This window comes from Opisthocomus hoazin, chromosome 10, assembly GCF_030867145.1.
Source record: "Opisthocomus hoazin isolate bOpiHoa1 chromosome 10, bOpiHoa1.hap1, whole genome shotgun sequence".
In the NCBI taxonomy this organism is placed as follows: domain Eukaryota; kingdom Metazoa; phylum Chordata; class Aves; order Opisthocomiformes; family Opisthocomidae; genus Opisthocomus; species Opisthocomus hoazin.
The window spans coordinates 32,201,868-32,218,413 of record NC_134423.1 but is presented as its reverse complement, the minus strand read 5'-3'; the positions used below and the strand labels follow the sequence as shown (position 1 = coordinate 32,218,413).

The 16,546-nt window shown below is 59.5% G+C and overlaps 1 protein-coding gene across 1 annotated transcript in view; it reads right to left on the bottom strand.

The window, feature by feature from the left end:
- Positions 1-394: 394 nt before the first annotated feature.
- The window catches only part of ADAMTS7 (ADAM metallopeptidase with thrombospondin type 1 motif 7), a 53,692-nt gene continuing 37,540 nt past the window's right edge, over positions 395-16,546 (bottom strand). The window contains exons 21-25 of the mRNA XM_075431308.1: positions 15,448-15,600; positions 14,618-14,791; positions 13,928-14,074; positions 13,389-13,548; positions 395-2,214 (exon numbers count right to left, since the gene is read on the bottom strand). Of these exons, the coding sequence (XP_075287423.1) occupies positions 2,042-2,214; positions 13,389-13,548; positions 13,928-14,074; positions 14,618-14,791; positions 15,448-15,600 (807 nt within the window). The 3' untranslated portion in view covers positions 395-2,041. The remainder of the gene's footprint in view (positions 2,215-13,388; positions 13,549-13,927; positions 14,075-14,617; positions 14,792-15,447; positions 15,601-16,546) is intronic.

Genomic DNA, 16,546 nt, shown 5'->3' with positions numbered 1-16,546 from the left:
AGCGCACGGACGGGTACCGCAGGCGAGGCTCGCCGGCCCGGGTCAGTGCTGCCAGGAATTCGTTTGCAAACCCGGAGTGGGCACCAGCACCACGCAGGGGCCGAAGCCTTCCGACCTGCGAGCCCGGCGGGCTGCCAGTGCTGACCCCATCAGCCCAGCTCACGTTTCACACGCAAATCCCAGCTGCAAACCGCAGCCTCAAATGGTTTTTCAGACGCAAAGCGATTGCCCCTTTCTGCTGCAGGGCAGAGAGCAGCCCCGCCGCTGCCAGCACCCAGGCTGCCTCCACTCAACTGCATTCTCCGGGAAAAAATCCCTCAAAATTCCCCAAGGGGAAGAGAAAATACGAAACCCTTCCATTTCCTTCAGTAACTGTTTAATTTAACACACTCATGAGCTATAGCCGTTAAACCCCGACAGATCCAGCGGCTTTCCCTTAGCAAAACCCGGGAGCACGACGGAAGCGTGGGACGGATGGTGCCGGAGAGACAGAAAACAGGACTGAACACAGGCTCCTGTCACAGAAAATCTTACACCAGGCTGGAAGGGAATAGAACACAGCGGGTGAAGCCATGGCTTGTGTTTTACATACAAGTTACACGCAGGAGTTTCCCCTGTTCTGGGACCGAACGTCGCTCCTGACAGCGCAGGTGAAGCAGGGACGCGCCCGGGGCTGTGTGACCGCACGGCGCGGCCGACGCCGGGCTCCAGCCTCCCTCCGTACAGCGCAGGCAGGATTGCCTTCCCCGTCTCCCAGTTGCTGGGCATCCTCTACAGCCTGAAGAGCCATAGGGAAAGGAATTCCTAGCAAAATGGTCCCGACTCTCCTCCGGGACCAACCTAACAGCAAATCCTCCCTAGGACAGGGAGGGATTAACACACGACCCCCCCCGGCTCGGGCGGTAAGGGCTGTGCCGGCCGAGTGCCGCTCCTCGTACAATATCGGATATTCTAATTAAAACAATCAACTAACCTTAACAGAGGTGAACCTATATAAGCAGGAAAAAAGGTTTTTAGCTTGTAAGAACGCAGAAAAACACCTTAACCAACCGCTAAAACTGCTACGCCGTAACCCCATACAGAAATCCGGTCGTGCAAGCGCTGCGCTGCCCGCGCGGAAGAGGCAGCGAAGGGGCTGCGCCGCTCACCGCCAGAGCCACGTTCCCTCTCCGGCACACACACCTGCAAGGGAACACGCCGCTGGACTCCAAAACCAATCTGTGACTTCACTCGTGCATTGGTGTCCCCCACCACCCCTCTGCTCCAGAGTGACAGGGGTATGGGTCCGGCAGAGCAAGCCAGCGGCGGGGAGACGAGGGTACGGAGCCTCTGCACGCACCGCGAGCCCGGGACTCAGGGGGGTGGCTGAAGCTGATCATTCATTCCTCTGCCCTGGCTCCATTTCTTAAATTACGGCTATTTAGCTTCAGTGCGTAAACATTTTAATGGAAATTACAGAAACGGGTTGCCAGCTTCAAGTCCCTTAAGGAAAAAAGACCCTAACCCAAACGGTCGGCTGGACTGGTGGAATGCTAGATGCTCGCTTCATATATATAAAAATAATAATAAAAGTCAAGAGTTTTGTGCTGGCCTGCCAACACCATCAAGAGGCTGAAAACATCAAATGATAGCACCATAAGCATTTCTGAGAGGTGTTCCCCGCATTATTGCTGCTTTCGGTTTCCCTGCCCCAGACCGTCTCCCCACGGGTCGCCCAGAGGCAGCGTGACCCCGACGAGGGTCCCGGCTGCCCCGGCATCTCCCGCGGGACCCACGGGACCTGCGCACCCAGCCCACGCCAGACCTTATTTTTCAGACCGATGGTTTGAGCACCATTATAGTGTAGCACAAATAAAATAAAATCAAGCCTTCCCCCGTGTTTCGAAAGATCCCCGCGCGGCTCGTGGGCGGCACCGTCCGGCGCTGCTGCGGGACGAGGCAGAGCCGCATGTCCTGGCTGTGACCCAGCTCCCTCCGCCGCCGTCGCCACGCCTGGAGCCGCCGCGGGTCCTGGCGCTCCTCGCCCTCGGGGACGGTCCTGTCACCTTCTGGAGGCCCGCTCGTCCCCGCGGTCCCGGCCGGGCGCCGCGCCGTGCCCGTGATGGCGGCAGCTTCGGCAGCACTGGAGGTGGACCGTCGGGAGGTGGCACCTTCCCAGGACCCGCAGGGTCTGGCAGAAGCTGAACGTCAAGCGGTCGCGCTCGCAGACGAAGCCTGGAGGGGAGGTGAGAGGGCAAGGACAGCGTTACTGCCGGTGACAGCGTTACCGCTGGTGACAGCGTTACCGCCGGTGACAGCGTTACTGCCGGTGACAGCATTACCACTGGTGACAGCGTTACCGCCGGTGACAGCATTACTGCTGGTGACAGCGTTACTGCCGGTGACAGCGTTACCGCTGGTGACAGCGTTACCGCCGGTGACAGTGTCACTGCTGGTGACAGCGTTACTGCCGGTGACAGCGTTACCGCCGGTGTCGCCGCGTGGTTACCAGGCACTTGGTGCAAAAATCGGCATGCGGTTGGCAGAGACAAAGACAGCCCTCACCAAATCACAGAATCCCAGAATCCCAGCATGGTGGGGGTTGGCAGGGTCCTCTGGGGATCACCCAGCCCAACCCCTGCCCAAGCAGGGTCACCCAGAGCAGGGGGCACAGCACCGTGTCCAGGCGGGGCTGGAATATCTCCAGAGAAGGAGACTCCACAGCCTCCCTGGGCAGCCTGGGCCAGGGCTCCGTCACCCTCAGAGGGAAGAAGTTCTTCCTCGGGTTCAGCTGGAGCTTCCTCTGCTCCAGTTTGTGCCCGTTGCCCCTTGTTCTGTCGCTGGGCACCACTGGAAATGCAGAGCCCGCCTTCGTCTGGGTACCAAGCACCCTCGTTATTCCTAATCGCCCGCAGAAGTAACACCCGCACCGCTGCCTGCAGTCCTGCAGCATCTTCTTGGAGCAGAGAGACCACATCGGGGAGCCAGGCTTTGTTTCGGGAACCGCCGCTCCGGTGCCCGTGCCCGGCCCCGCTCGGGACCAGCTGCAGCAGCGGTGGCCGTGGGTCGCAGCCCGGCCGCCCCGGCTGAGTCACTCGCCGGCTGAGCAAACTGTTTGCAGAAAACATTTCCTCTCTGCAAACAGTCTGGGAGGCACAAATCCCTCTTGCCACGTCGGGGCGTTCGCTCCGGCGCTGGGTTTGCGGCGGGGGGAGATGAGCGCTGCCCTGAAGAGACCTCGCCTTTGGGGTGCGACGGGGCGGCACATCCCAGCACCCCGAAACGCCCCAAGCCACGGAGCCGTGCGTCCCGCGGGGTGCAGCGGGAAGGGGACAGCCCTCCCCACGCCGTCAGCGGAGGATGCAGGAATCAGCCCCAGCGTTTCCCGGCTCCATCGCCAGCCAGACCGGGCTCAAACAGGCTGCAGCTCGGCTTAGTTACGGCGACAGAGGCCCGCCACCAAACGTGCACTGTTTATAAGAATAGAGAGTTGATTTGCTTTCATTTTTAATCTCTTCTCTGCTTTGTATCAAAACCTGCACAGAATCACAGAATAGTAGGGGTTGGAAGGGACCTCACGCACCACTCTGAGCCTCCAGCATCTCACCCAGGTGTGTAAAACTCATTTAAATCACATCATCTCGGTCTAATTTTACCACCCATACAGGGAATTCAAACCAACGACAGCTCTTCTCTGAAAAAGGGCAGAGTCGACGCTCCCTGGGGTGGATGTGCAGGGCCAGCATCCGCTGGTCCCCCCGCACCGCCTCTCCCCAGGGCACCCTCTGCCCAGGACCACGCCGAGCAGATACAGAAACAGGGCGAGAAAACCAGCTTTTCTCTTTTTGAGGACACTTTTCTGCTGGGGAAACACCGGGACCGGGCCGGGGCAGCTCTTGCTGACCATCGCTCCAGCAAACAAAAGGCTTTGCTCAGGGAAAGGCGGCTGCCCCGATTCCCACGGGGGATGAGCCGACCCGCAGCAGCCAATGCAAAGGAGGCAGCAGATGCAGAACAGAGACTTTTCTCCCCATTTGGGATTTCAATCACAGCCCTCACCCCCACCCCCCCAGGATTTCAATCACAGCCCTCATTCCCCCCCCCAGTCCATCAGTAATGAGGTCACTATACTGGTCTAAAATTAATTTTCTATTTCAGTAGAGGTATTTCCTCTCTTCCTCTCGAGCACCAGCTACTTCTGCCCAGCAATAGTGTCTCTGGGCCCTGAAGAAACCCCTTAACGGAGCAGTTGCCGCCTGCCAGCGCTGTCGGATCCAAGGGCTGCTGACAGACCGGGACCGAGCACCAGCTCCCGGCCCTGCGTCACGCTCCCAGGCCAGGGTTTGGTCCGACCCCCTGGATGCTGGAGGATCACGTGGATTTTTGCTGCTGGTTGAGCAGAGCGGATGAGAAATCGCTGTGAAGCCCAGCAAGGGCTGGGTGCGGCACACGTCCCCAGACCGGCCATGAGAACAGCCACGAGAGCACCAGAGCCGGTCGGGAAAAGGGGGCAGTTTGCTCGTGCGATGCTCCAGCGGGGTCCCAGGGATGGTATTCCCCAGGAGCATCCCCACGGCTCTGGCACAGCACCCCTGAGCCCCCAGAGCCCTTTCGCACGGGGACGTTCGAGCATATGCAGACACGCGCTCCCGTCGGCACGCGTGGCAGGACAGCGGTGTCTCGGGCAGGGATCCTGAAACACCTCCAGGCTCTCCGATGAGAGAGGAAAGCTGGGCAGCGGCATTGCAGCCTGGAGAACCCCCCCCAGCTGCCGACAGCAAAATCAGGGTGCACCAACAACCAGCTGAGCGGCTCCTCACCAGGCACGGGTGCCCGGCTCGGCTGCGCACGCCGATCCCGGCCGTCTCTCCCCCCGCACAGGATTCGGCAATCATTGACTCCTCACCCGGGGCACGACCGCTGGGTAACCCCCTTCTGCCCAACATGTGCTTCCCGCAGGATTTACACACTGGTGGTGTTCTGAGTTGCCGGTTTTGGAAGGGATATTGAGTAGGAGCGATGGAGAACACAGCGACGGCTCCCGGCTGGCACGGACAGGGGCTGGCGTGCTCCGAGGGGTTAATTACTCACTGCACTGCACGGAGCAAGTGTAACAGCAGTAAAAACTCCACGGCATTTAGAGCTCTGTTAAAAAAACCGCATGGATGGATGGGAACGTCACTGGCGTTTCGGTCCCGGGGCGATGCTCCTGGGGATGCCGGGCTGGGGCAGACCCCCGCCGAGCGCTTCGGTATTTTTAGCCCACTGCCGCGGTGCCCTGCTGGGCTCGTTTCTGCTCACCAGCCCTCCGCTTATCGCAGCCGTCTTCCTAGAAAGCTATTTATGGATCGCAACCAAGTTGCCTCCTGCCTGTCCCTGAAAAGGCTCTCACTGGAAGGTCGCTTTCCAGGACCAGAGGTGATGGTTTAGCTCTTTTCTGATCCCTTTCCAACGGGTCAACACTCTGGGCGCTGCTACGGAACCTCCTGCACCTGCAGTGCCCAGAGCTGTGCACGGGCATAAATAAGCCCATCCTGCCGGAGTTACTGCCCTTTGCACACCATGTTGTCTGCAAAGGTATGAGCCTACTGCGGAATAAAACCTGGGATGGGCTCAGCAGCGGGTGGGGAAGAGCCACCACCCTTGGCTGGAGGCACTGCTGCAGCTGCTGCGCTGCCCTTCACCAGACCCCGCAGCCGGGCTCCGCGCTGCCCAAGCGTCTTCAGAAAAATGAAGTCAACGGGGGTTGGCTGAGCGCTCCCCATTTTTCCAGAGCGGGCCGTGCTTCGCTCTGACGCCGCGTCTCAGGGTGGATGTGCGGGGTCAAGCTCAGGTCTGAAAATCTTGGCCGAGCTCGTGGTTCCTCCCTGGAATTTGGTCCTGGGCAAGGGAAGCTGCAATAAGCACTTCATTTGTCAGCTCTTCAGAGAGGGTCCCTACAGAATTGACCCAATTTTCCTTTAATCCTTTTACTGTTATTTTTTTTCTATTAATGATTTTTTCATGTATAATCCCAACACTTCATTTGAACGTACGTTCCAGTGTTCAAGTCTACGCCAAAGTTTAGTCTAAAGAAATAGCTTACAGCAGGGCTTTTACAATCCAGGCTAAGTCAGCACATTGGAAACTGAAAACCCCCACTTTTTTTGGTTGTTTTTTTTTTAAGTTGGCGTGGAAGTCGCTTTAAATTTCATTTAGGCTTCTGCCATACAGACCTAAGCATTTACTTTTATTCTCGGGAAAAATAAACTTCCTGGAACAGGTTTTGTGAAAACAAGGAAAGGTTGAGTTTAGAGCTGAGGTAGCAAAACCAGAGAATTAAGCTGCTGACCTCTGGCCTTCGGGATGCTCTCGGAGCCAGCGCTGAATTTCACAAGTATTATCCCAGGGTCCTGCTCCGGGGCCCTCCCCTGGGAGCGAGCACCGGCGACAGCAGCACATTTCATCGCAGGCAGCGCCGGAGCCGCGGCCGCTGGGCAGCAGGCATGGACGCACGCGCAGCTGCCAGGCCCGCCTGCACAGGCAGGCACCGACACGGCCCCAGCTTGGAAAACTGGGAGAAAAAGCACACAGACCCACTGGTTTTCAGGTGTCAGCCCTGCTGCTCCCAGCACGTCTCGCTCGGCCCCAGCGCCGTCACGGAGCTCCCATCGACACCTCCCGAGCATCCAGCCTGGGGGTTACAGAGCAGGGGCAGGAAAATGCCGGTGCTCTCGAAGAGGTTCAGAGGGATTATCCAGTTTTCAGAGCCTCTGGATCCCACAGAGAGAAATTCTCATTTCCGAAGAGCTGTGGCAGAGCCAGGACTCGCCCTGCGCCCTGCGTTGCCTTCCCCTTCCTACTCCTGAGCGCAGGGAGGGGGAGAAAAATCCAGCTCTGCTGAAACGAGTTGCTGAACATCACCCTGCCTTCCCCTCTGAAATCCAAACCCGCTCTAAACACGCCGTGCCCGGAGCTCCCCACAGCCAGCCCTGCAAGGAGCCACCGGGCTCGAGCAGCCAGCCGCGTGTCACATCCTCTGCTGCCTTTTCCCACCACGAAGGAGAGGCAGGTGAGGGGGCTTGGCAGCCGCACTGAGCCCTCCTCTCTTGCAAGACCGAGGGGAACCGGCTCCAGGCAGGAGCAGGACCACCGCGGCTGAGCGCAGCTCGTCCTCCAGCCACGGGCAAAGCGCCATTTCTTCATTTTTGACCCCGCTTTCCCCATTTTTAGCAGGTCAAGGCCAAGGCAAATATCCTCTCTGCTGCAGGTCTTTGTTCTGCATGGAAAAATATGCCTTTGATGTATTCTGGAGAGTTTTCAAAGGAGTTAAATAAGGGTTAATCTTTTGTTGCTGGGATTAGGCTGTGCCTCTCCAGCAAGAGGCTGCTGACAGAGGAGCCCAGGCTGCAACGCCGGGTCCCTGGGGTGCCCCATGCCCGCACGCCCATGCCCAAGGCAGACAAGAGGCAGATTCTTGTACCCTCCTAACTACTTGCACCGGACACTCAGCTCAGTGAGATTCACGCTTTCCAAAACTTAAATCTACTCAGCGGTTGCCAAGAACGGGTCGCCCAGCGAGGTGGTGGATGCCCCATCCCTGGGACCATTCCAGGCCAGGCTGGACGGGGCTCTGAGCAGCCTGGTCTGGTTGGAGATGTCCCTGCTCCCTGCAGGGGTTGGGCTGGGTGGCCTCTGAAGGTCCCTTCCCACCCAAACCAGTCCATGATTCTATTCTACGATTCCATGAAGGAGGGAGGAGAAGCATCTCCCACCGCTGCTGGTCAAACCAAGGTCATTAACCTAAAAAGCAAGCTACACCGCAATAAGGAAACCCTACCGCTCTCGTCGGGGCGAGGAACCGTGCCTTTCCTGCTCCATCTGCCTGATGGTTATGATGGATTTTTCTCCCATTGCCCAGGTTCTCCCAGGAGCCGCGGTGCAGGCCGGCGAGGGTGGCCGGGCGTTGCAGGGGACCCACACCGCGCCGTCACCGCTCGGAGCCGGCCCTCGCACCGAGCCGTGCCGCAGGATCGGCCGACACCGGGACGCGCGGGCGGCCTCTGCCAGCCCAGGCCGCTGAGAGCCTGCCGCTCCGCACGGCCACAACGCCTAACGGGCATTTCTCCGACATCCAATAAAAATGGGGAATCCTTTCCCAAGCACCCATTTTTCATTGATGGCTGCTGTTAATTAGCAGTCAGTAAAGGGCACTTAATGACTCACCCAGAAGCACCTCCCTGCCTTGCCACTTGGATTGAGAGTTACATGCTCAAATGACAGAGAAAATTGGAATTTGTTGCAATTATTTCCAGTATGAATCCCTCGCGGACAACTTCAGCTACACGCAGCACCATGAATAATTTCATTTCCCTATTCAGAGCAAGAAGGGATATAACATTTAATTGCCAATTAATCTTGAGGCAACTAGAAATACAACCAGACCCTGGATAATGAGCCCAGAGCACCGCAAGCGGCAGCAGGGGAAGAGGGTGCTGGGCGTCCGGGATTCACCCCAGCACGTCCCCGGTGTGGGGGGGCATCGCCCCTCTCCCAGCCCCACCAGTGCCGCTGCTCCCAGGACACGGGGCTGAACTCCGTCCCGCTCCACCCCTTCCCGCTGGCTGGAAACCTTTGTCTCGTTTCCACAGAGACCGTAGCCACGGCCAGTTTATGGATATCTGTCCTGGGGCCAGCTGAGCGCTTTACCTTCACTCCTTTGGTATCTGGAGCCTGGGACACTGGTGGGGAGCACTTGTGTTTGCTGAGGTGCCTTGGCTGGGGCGAAGAGCCAGCCCCGTCACCTGCTTGGTGCGGATTTGGGGAACCTGCAGACCCACCCAGCATCGGATCAAGAGAAACAGGCATTCATTTACCACGACATTTCCCACGCCGAGCACCCCGTGGGCTGCGTGCGTTCGGTCCTGAACAGGGCTGTCCCACCCACCACTGATGAGGGCTGGCCCAAAGTGTGGCCCCACGGTGCGGGGACAGCCACTACATTCGCAGCAGCGGGGCGACTTCTGCTCGGAGCACCCATTAGCACCCTCCTCCACCATAAAGCCATTGCTGCTGTTGTGGTTTAAAACTGTTGGACCTGCTGGGTACACCAGCGCCGGCTCCTCTGAGCTCTCGGGCGGGACCTGTTCACAGAATCACAGAATCACAGAATAGTAGGGGTTGGAAGGGACCTCTGTGGGTCACCCAGTCCAACCCTCCTGCTGAAGCAGGGTCACCTACAGCAGGCTGTAGAGGACCTTGTCCAGGCGGGTCTTGAATATCTCCAGAGAAGGAGACTCCACAACCTCCCTGGGCAGCCTGGGCCAGTGCTCCGTCACCCTCAGAGGGAAGAAGTTCTTCCTCATGTTCAGACGGAACTTCCTCTGCTTCAGTTTGTGCCCATTGCCCCTTAGCTCCTTTCCAAGGCGGACAAAAACCAAAGCGTAACCCTTAAACACCGAAGTAAACACGCTGCCAGGGTTTCTTCCCAGCTCTCCCAGTTACAAGAAACGATCTGGGGGTGGCTGGGGGGGGTGTGAGCGCCCTGCTCGGGCCGGGAGCTGGGCATGGGTGGAAAGCAGGCAGCAACGGGCTGTGCCATGCCAGAGGCTGCTCCTCTCTCCCCAGCAGCCCTGTCTGAGGTCCAGCAGACCCGGTCCCGGTCCCGTCGCCCAGGCGGTGCTGGCAGGAGGCGAGCGACGTCCTCCCGACGCCAGCAAGGAGCCGCCGCTACCGCGGGCAATGGCTCTCAGCCCTTGTGCAGGTTTCCCTGCACCGGCGTCGCGTTTGTTTGAGTTCCTCATCTTAGCACGGAGTAAGATCGACGTCCCCAGCCCGGCCGGGGCATCGCACGGAGGCATCTGGGTGCCCGGCGGGCTCCAACGCTCCCCAGGAGCCGTCTAAGGACATGGCCAACCTTATCTTCTCTGCTCACAGCTGCAGGCAGCTGTAAAACAACAGGCACATTTAAAAATAACCTCTGTGTAATCACCAATTAATTTATAACCTGGCAACAGAACAGGATTCTGGTTCTAATTAATTCTGACCGGCTTTAATTGAAGAGAGCTGATTGCCGGTGAGATGTTTGTTTATGCCTCATCTGTTCCACCCCTGTTAAAAATTCATCTGATAATGGTTTTAACATTTAAACTCTACTGGGGTTATCCGCATTTTTGCGTCCAGCAAGAACACGTCTGCTCACAAAGACAAATCCATGATTTTTCTGGTATCCGTGCACTTCATGCTAGAGGAGATGGAGGCTCCTTGGGCTGCTAACATAAACACATGAATCACTCCCGCCTGCATTAATCTTGTGCAGAAAAGCTCAATTAAAACACAGGAAAGGGCTGGAGTTTGCATTCATGCCTGTTCTGGGAGCCTCTGCCTCTGGATTTACACATCTGTGATTTCCTGCCATGTGAAAGTTTTGTTCCTCTTCATGGCTTGGCAGGAAATGTTTGTATTTCCAAGAGGCGTTTCCGGCCCTGGGCCACAGCCAGAGCATTTATGTCATTTTGAATCCAGGATTTTAACATCCATTTGCGGGCTTCCTACACATCTAAGCGGTTATTCTGGTACAACCTTGGCCACGCCATGCAGCTCCACGGGTCTCAGCACCGAGCCCGGCACGGAAATTTGCCCTTGACAAAAAACAGCCGGAACGGCGCATCATTTCTTAAGCAAGCCTGACTAATTATTTCCTAATTGCTGAACTGCCCTACAGACTTGCAAACACAGGAGGGTCGTGCAGCTGCTGGAAAGGAGCGGCTTAATGGCTAAAAACATCCCAGTGGTCAGCGGTTACGGTCTCCAAATCCCCACTAACCGAAGCCAGCGCTCCTGCCCTGGCCAGAAGGCGTCAAGAGGAAGGTGGCTGAAGGCAGGACGAACACGAGGAGCGGGAGGGAGGACAGCGGACACCCCAGGCCGCAGTGGGGGACCTGCACGGAGCCGTGGAGCAGCCCTGGGGCCGACTGCTGCACCCCGGGCACCGGCCGCCCGCTGGCCTCCTGCCCACCCGCTCTCTCTTTGTTCAGTAAACCTCCCGAGGGTCTAACGTTTCTTTCTGGGCAGACAAAAAGCTTTTTTATGTCCAGACACATTAAAAAAGATAAGGTTGACTAACGATTAACATGCTAATATCAATGACATCTAATCCCCTCATTTTATTGCTTTTCCTCCTAAGTGCTGTTAACCCTTGCAGCCCGCAGATTTCTGGCTTACAGGGAACCCCCTGGGGCCGTGGGGCAGATCTCTGCGAGAGGAGAAGCCAAGCGAGGGCCCGTGGCATGGCCGAGCACCGTGGCTGCAGCTGGAGAAGGTCAATGAAGCTGGCGGACAGTCTGCAGGGCTCAGGTTGAACGGGACTGGCTCGCTGGAGCGCCTGCTCTGAGATACCCAGAAACGCTGGAGAATTCGCCTTTCATCTGACTTTCAGGCTTGCTGCAAAAGGTTTGCGTCCCGGGGTTTACCACTCAACAGCTTTCTGCTGGTCAGAGCACTTAATCACTCGCTGTTGCCTTCTGGCTTCCCTTCTCTACCCACAGGCGGGTCCTGAGGCCGGTCCCTCCGCCCCACGCCAGCCCCCCGGGTTAGTTCGGGTGGGCACCGGTGGTCCCTTTGCTGGGCGACGCTGCTGCCTCCGACCAGCACGTCCCAGCTCACGCTCGTGCCAGTAAAGAACCACGCTCGGCCCCTTGAGAGCCAAGTGCTCTGGATATTTATAGATGGTTACAACATTCCCACTTCATTATCGATTAGCCAAGCTAGACTTACACAACTGATGCAGAAAACACCCCACCTCCCCACAGATGTGCTGCTTTTTATCGGGCTGACTGGTTTTCCCGTCCTCCCCCAGCACTCCCCTTGCTGCAGCCGGCACCGGCTCCCCGCTCGGCAGCACCGTGAGCACCACGTGCCCGTTGCCCTTCCCCGTGCCCGGCCCCCGGCTCACCCCGGCTGCTCGGCCCTTCCCGGGGTCCCTTCCCGGGGTCCCTTCCCGGGGTCCCTTCCCGGGAGCAGGACGGTGTCGTGCCGCTGGCTGGCTGGGAGAGCGCAGGGCACGACCTGCTCCGGGAAAATTAATGGAGCGCAGCTCGTCTTTCAGCACAGCCGGTTATTGCTGGCACCCTCCTCCAGGCTACCTGGGGGGACCGAGAAGTGAAAGGTGGCGAGAAGAAAAATAAAGAATGAGTCTAAATGTGGCTAGAAAAAACACCTGCAGCTACCGGATCCAGCCACGGGCCATGTTCTCACACGGCCTTTACTTCGCTGCACGGTTGTGAAAGAGCCCAAGCTGGCACCCGGCCGGCGCTCAGCGCGCCCACCCGAGGCCCCCCGACACGGTGCCATTCAAGTCCTCGGCACACAGCGTGCCCAGGGCATGGTGCCGTGCCTCGCCGTGTCGCCGTGCGGCCGCAACGGGCGGTGCCAACCGGGCGTCGCTGCACCAGCCCTCACCGGGGCTGTATCACAGAATCACAGAATAGTAGGGGCTGGAAGGGACCTCTGTGGGTCACCCAGCCCAACCCCCTGCCCAAGCAGGGTCACCTACAGCAGGCTGCACAGGACCTTGTCCAGGCGGGTCTTGAATATCTCCAGAGAAGGAGACTCCACAGCCTCCCTGGGCAGCCTGGGCCAGGGCTCCGTCACCCTCAGAGGGAAGAAGTTCTTCCTCGGGTTCAGCTGGAGCTTCCTCTGCTTCAGTTTGTGCCCATTGCCCCTTGTCCTGTCACTGGGCACCACTGGAAAGAGCTTGGCCCCATCCTCCTGACACCCACCCTGCAGATATTTGTAGGCATTTATAAGGTCCCCTCGCAGCCTTCTCTTCTTCAGGCTGAACAAGCCCAGTTCCCTCAACCTCTCCTCGTAGGGGAGATGCTCCAGTCCCCTCCTCATCCTCGTAGCCCTCCGCTGGACTCTCTCCAGTAGCTCTTCATCTTTCTTGAACTGGGGAGCCCAGCACTGGACACAGTACTCCAGATGAGGCCTCACCAGGGCAGTGTAGAGGGGAAGGAGAACCTCCCTCGTCCTGCTGGCCACACTCTTCTTGATGCACCCCAGGATCCCATTGGCTTTCTTGGCAGCCAGGGCACGCTGCTGGCTCATGGTTAACCTGTCGTCCACTAGGACACCCAGGTCCCTCTCCGCAGAGCTGCTCTCCAGCAGGTGGAACGGTACCACCGCGGCAGAGCGTGGGGATGGGGGATGATGCATCCCTCCTCCGTAAAACCGACGATGGAGGAGCTGCCTGCTCTGCAGGTAACATTCCTTAACTGAGAGCCTGGGTGGTTTTCACACCACCTTCTGCAAGTATCGCCACGTCCTCAAAACGCAGCGTTTATCCCAAACGGCACGCCAGGCTCTTGGGGAGCATAACCACGCTACAGAGAAAACATTCTGCTTTCAGGACGGGCAGGACGGTCACTTACCCGCCTCGGAGCTCTCGCAGTCCTGCAGGTTGCACTTCTGGGTGCTCTCAGGCCAGGGCTCGTGGTCGCAGAGGCTGCTGTCCTCCTCGGCCAGCCCCGTCTTGGTGTTGATGCACTTGACCTGGCGCCGCTGGATGCCCCCGCCGCAGGGAGCCGTGCACTGCGGGAGCGGGGCAGCCCCGTCAGCCCCGGGGGTCCCGTTCCCACGCCCCGCACAGCCACCCCCAATGGGGTTTTATTGCAGTTTGGTTTTGGAGGTTGGGTTTCTCCCCCCATCCCTTGCATTTCATAGAATCACTAAGGTTGGAAAAGACCTCCAAGATCATCAAGTCCAACCGTCACCCCAACCCCATCATGGCTGCTAAACCATGTCCCCAAGTGCCACATCCACACGGTGTTTGAACCCGTCCAGGGATAGGGACTCCCCCACTGCCCTGGGCAGCCTGTCCCAACCCCTGACCACTCTTGCAGGAAAGACATTTTTCCCAATATCCAATCTAATTTTCACGCAAAAGCCCCGCGGCGGGGAGCCCGCTCACCTCTCCCCAGGAGCCCACCACCCAGGTGGTGCAGGGGTGCGTGTTGCAGGGCCGGGTGGTGTTGGGCCGTAGCGTCTCCTCGCAGCGGCCCAGCTCCGGACACGTCACCAGCCGCTCCTGCTCCCCGCCGCCGCACGACTCCGAGCACTGCCGAGACACACGCCGTCGGGAGGGGAAGCCAGCGGCACAACAGCAAGGCAGACACGCTCCACGCGTCGCTGCCTTGAGGAAATCTGCTGCAAAACTGCCCCAGAAATACACGCCCAGGCAGAAAACCTGCTCCCCGGGGCGGGTGCTCGCTTCGCAGCTACCCCTGCTGTCAGCGGGTGGTTTCCCTCTGGGTGCTCCAAACTGGCTGGGAGGCTCCCAGAGGTGGGGGGGTCCAGCAGACCCACCGCCAGCATCTGCAGAGCCGCGATCAGGGTGCCCCAGCGAGGCACCTGCACGGCTGCCAGCAGCTCAGCCCCCCGGCCACGCGCTTGCCCGGCTACCGAGCGCTTGCTCTGGGCAAGCCAACACCGAGCGACGGTCGAACATGCTTCCAGGGAGAGGGGAACGATGACCACGGGTGCGAGACACCCCGTCACAGGCACGCACACCGCGCGTGCCCAGGCGGCAGCGACGCCCCGCTGCGATGCTCGGGGGTCGAGCGCTGCTCCCCGGCTCAGCCCCCTCCCCAGCAGCCCCTACCTCTCTCCAGGAGGACGTGTACCAGTCCAGGCACGGCGTGCTGTGGCAGGGGAGCTGCGCCGGCGGTTTGTAGAGGACAGCCTGGCAGTGGAAGGGCCGGAGGAGCCTCTGGTCTCTGGTGTCGACACAATGCACGTCCCGGACCTTCATCCCCCCGCCGCAGCTCCTGGAGCACTGGGAAAGGACACGAGCGTCGCACGGGGGAAGGGCGGCAAGGGTCCACGCGGGGGGAATTGCTCCAGCAAAGGGAGGTGACCCCGGAGACACGCTCTGCCTTGGGTTGGACTGAGTTGATACCCAACCTCTTTTCACCTCTTTCTCTAGACCTAGCGAAAAGCCCACGCAGCTCTGAATCGGCCACCACCATCCCTCTGAAAGCAACCGGCTTCCAGTTGCAACAGCAACAAAGTCTTTCCTTACAGCTGATGATCTCCCACCTGCACAGCCAAGAAATGGCACCCACCCAGAGCAAGGAGGGCTGCTCCCCACCGCCGACCCTCCTGCACCCACCCAACCCAGCCGCAAACACCCTGGGCAGCGCAGATTGGCAAGAAGGTTTTCCAGAATTTTTCAAACCGCTCTTTGTTCAGCTGTTGCGAATTCCTGGCTTTTTAACCAGCCCAAGAGCAGCAAAAATGGAGAGATTATCACGGGATGAAGTGTTTTAAACCCTATGGCAAGTGCAAATCTTTACCCTCTGCCCTTGCGAGCCGTGGGGCAGGAGCACGCCCCGAGAGCAGGGACCGCTCCGGCCCCAGGGCAGGCACCGCCTGCCTTCATTTCTCCATGGATTTTTTGGGACCCTCCCTGCCGGCTGCACCCCTCGGTACCTTGCTCCAGTCCCCCACGCGCCACGCCGAGCACGGTCGCAGGGAACACCGCCGCGCGGGGACGGGTTTGCTCGCCGCGGCGCAGCCGTCGTCGCTGCCGCTGCTGCAGCGCACGGTCCTCCAGATCGCGCCCACGCCGCAGGTCGCCGAGCACTGCAAGACACGAGGCAGACGTCTGCTCCTCTCCCCTCCGGCCGGCCCCCGGGGGGCTGCACCCCGATGCCCCGACATCCCCGGGGCCGGCTCTGGCCAAGCACAGAGCCCGGGGGCCCAGCAGCAAGGTCCCTGGGCTCATCGCCCGCTCCATGGGCATCACGAGGGGTGCCAGAGGAACTGGGGCATCTGGAGGCAGGGCTGTGGGGTGATGCAGTGAGAGGAGCCTTCCCAGAGCCCTCCTGCTTGGCAGGGCACCCAGCCCCACGGAGAACTCCCCACAGCAAGAGGCTCCTCGCTAACCAGCCCCACACCAGGCAGCCCTCGGTCTCGGGGAAGGAGGAGGAAAACCCTCCTCCACCGCCCGCTTCAGCCATTCCTGGGTTGGCTGGGACTGTCCTTCCTCTCCCTGCTCAGCTTCTGGCTCCCAGGGGATTCTCGCGCCGTGACCCCGGACCCCAGCAGCGATGCCCATCGCCCCACGCCTGGGTCCCGGCCACTGCCAGCTCGGTGGGAAACGGGGCAGCACCGGGGACCTCTGCGGCTGGGGTGGCCTTAGCTTTTTAGTCGATCTGTTAATTAGCACTAAAGGCTTCAACCATTTGACCGCTGTCTCACCAAGCTGTTTCACGCCCTTCCTTCACAAGGACTGCCTGTCCCATGCGCTTTCAGTGTCAAAAGCTCCTGTGAAGATCCCTCTCCACCAGAAAGGTGGTGCCCCCACCTCCTCTTGTGACCCACCCCTCGCTGTCCAGACCCATCTGTGCTTGCCTGCTCCCCCCGAGCGGGCAGGGATGCGGGTGGGGAGCGTGCTGCCCCACTCACCGGGCACTGCCACCAGTGCCTGAGCACCCAACACAACGCCGTGCACGGGGAACCACCCGTCCCGGAGCCGGGGCTGTGCCAGGGCGGCGAGCGGGCTGCGTGGAAACGCGTCGGGACGGGC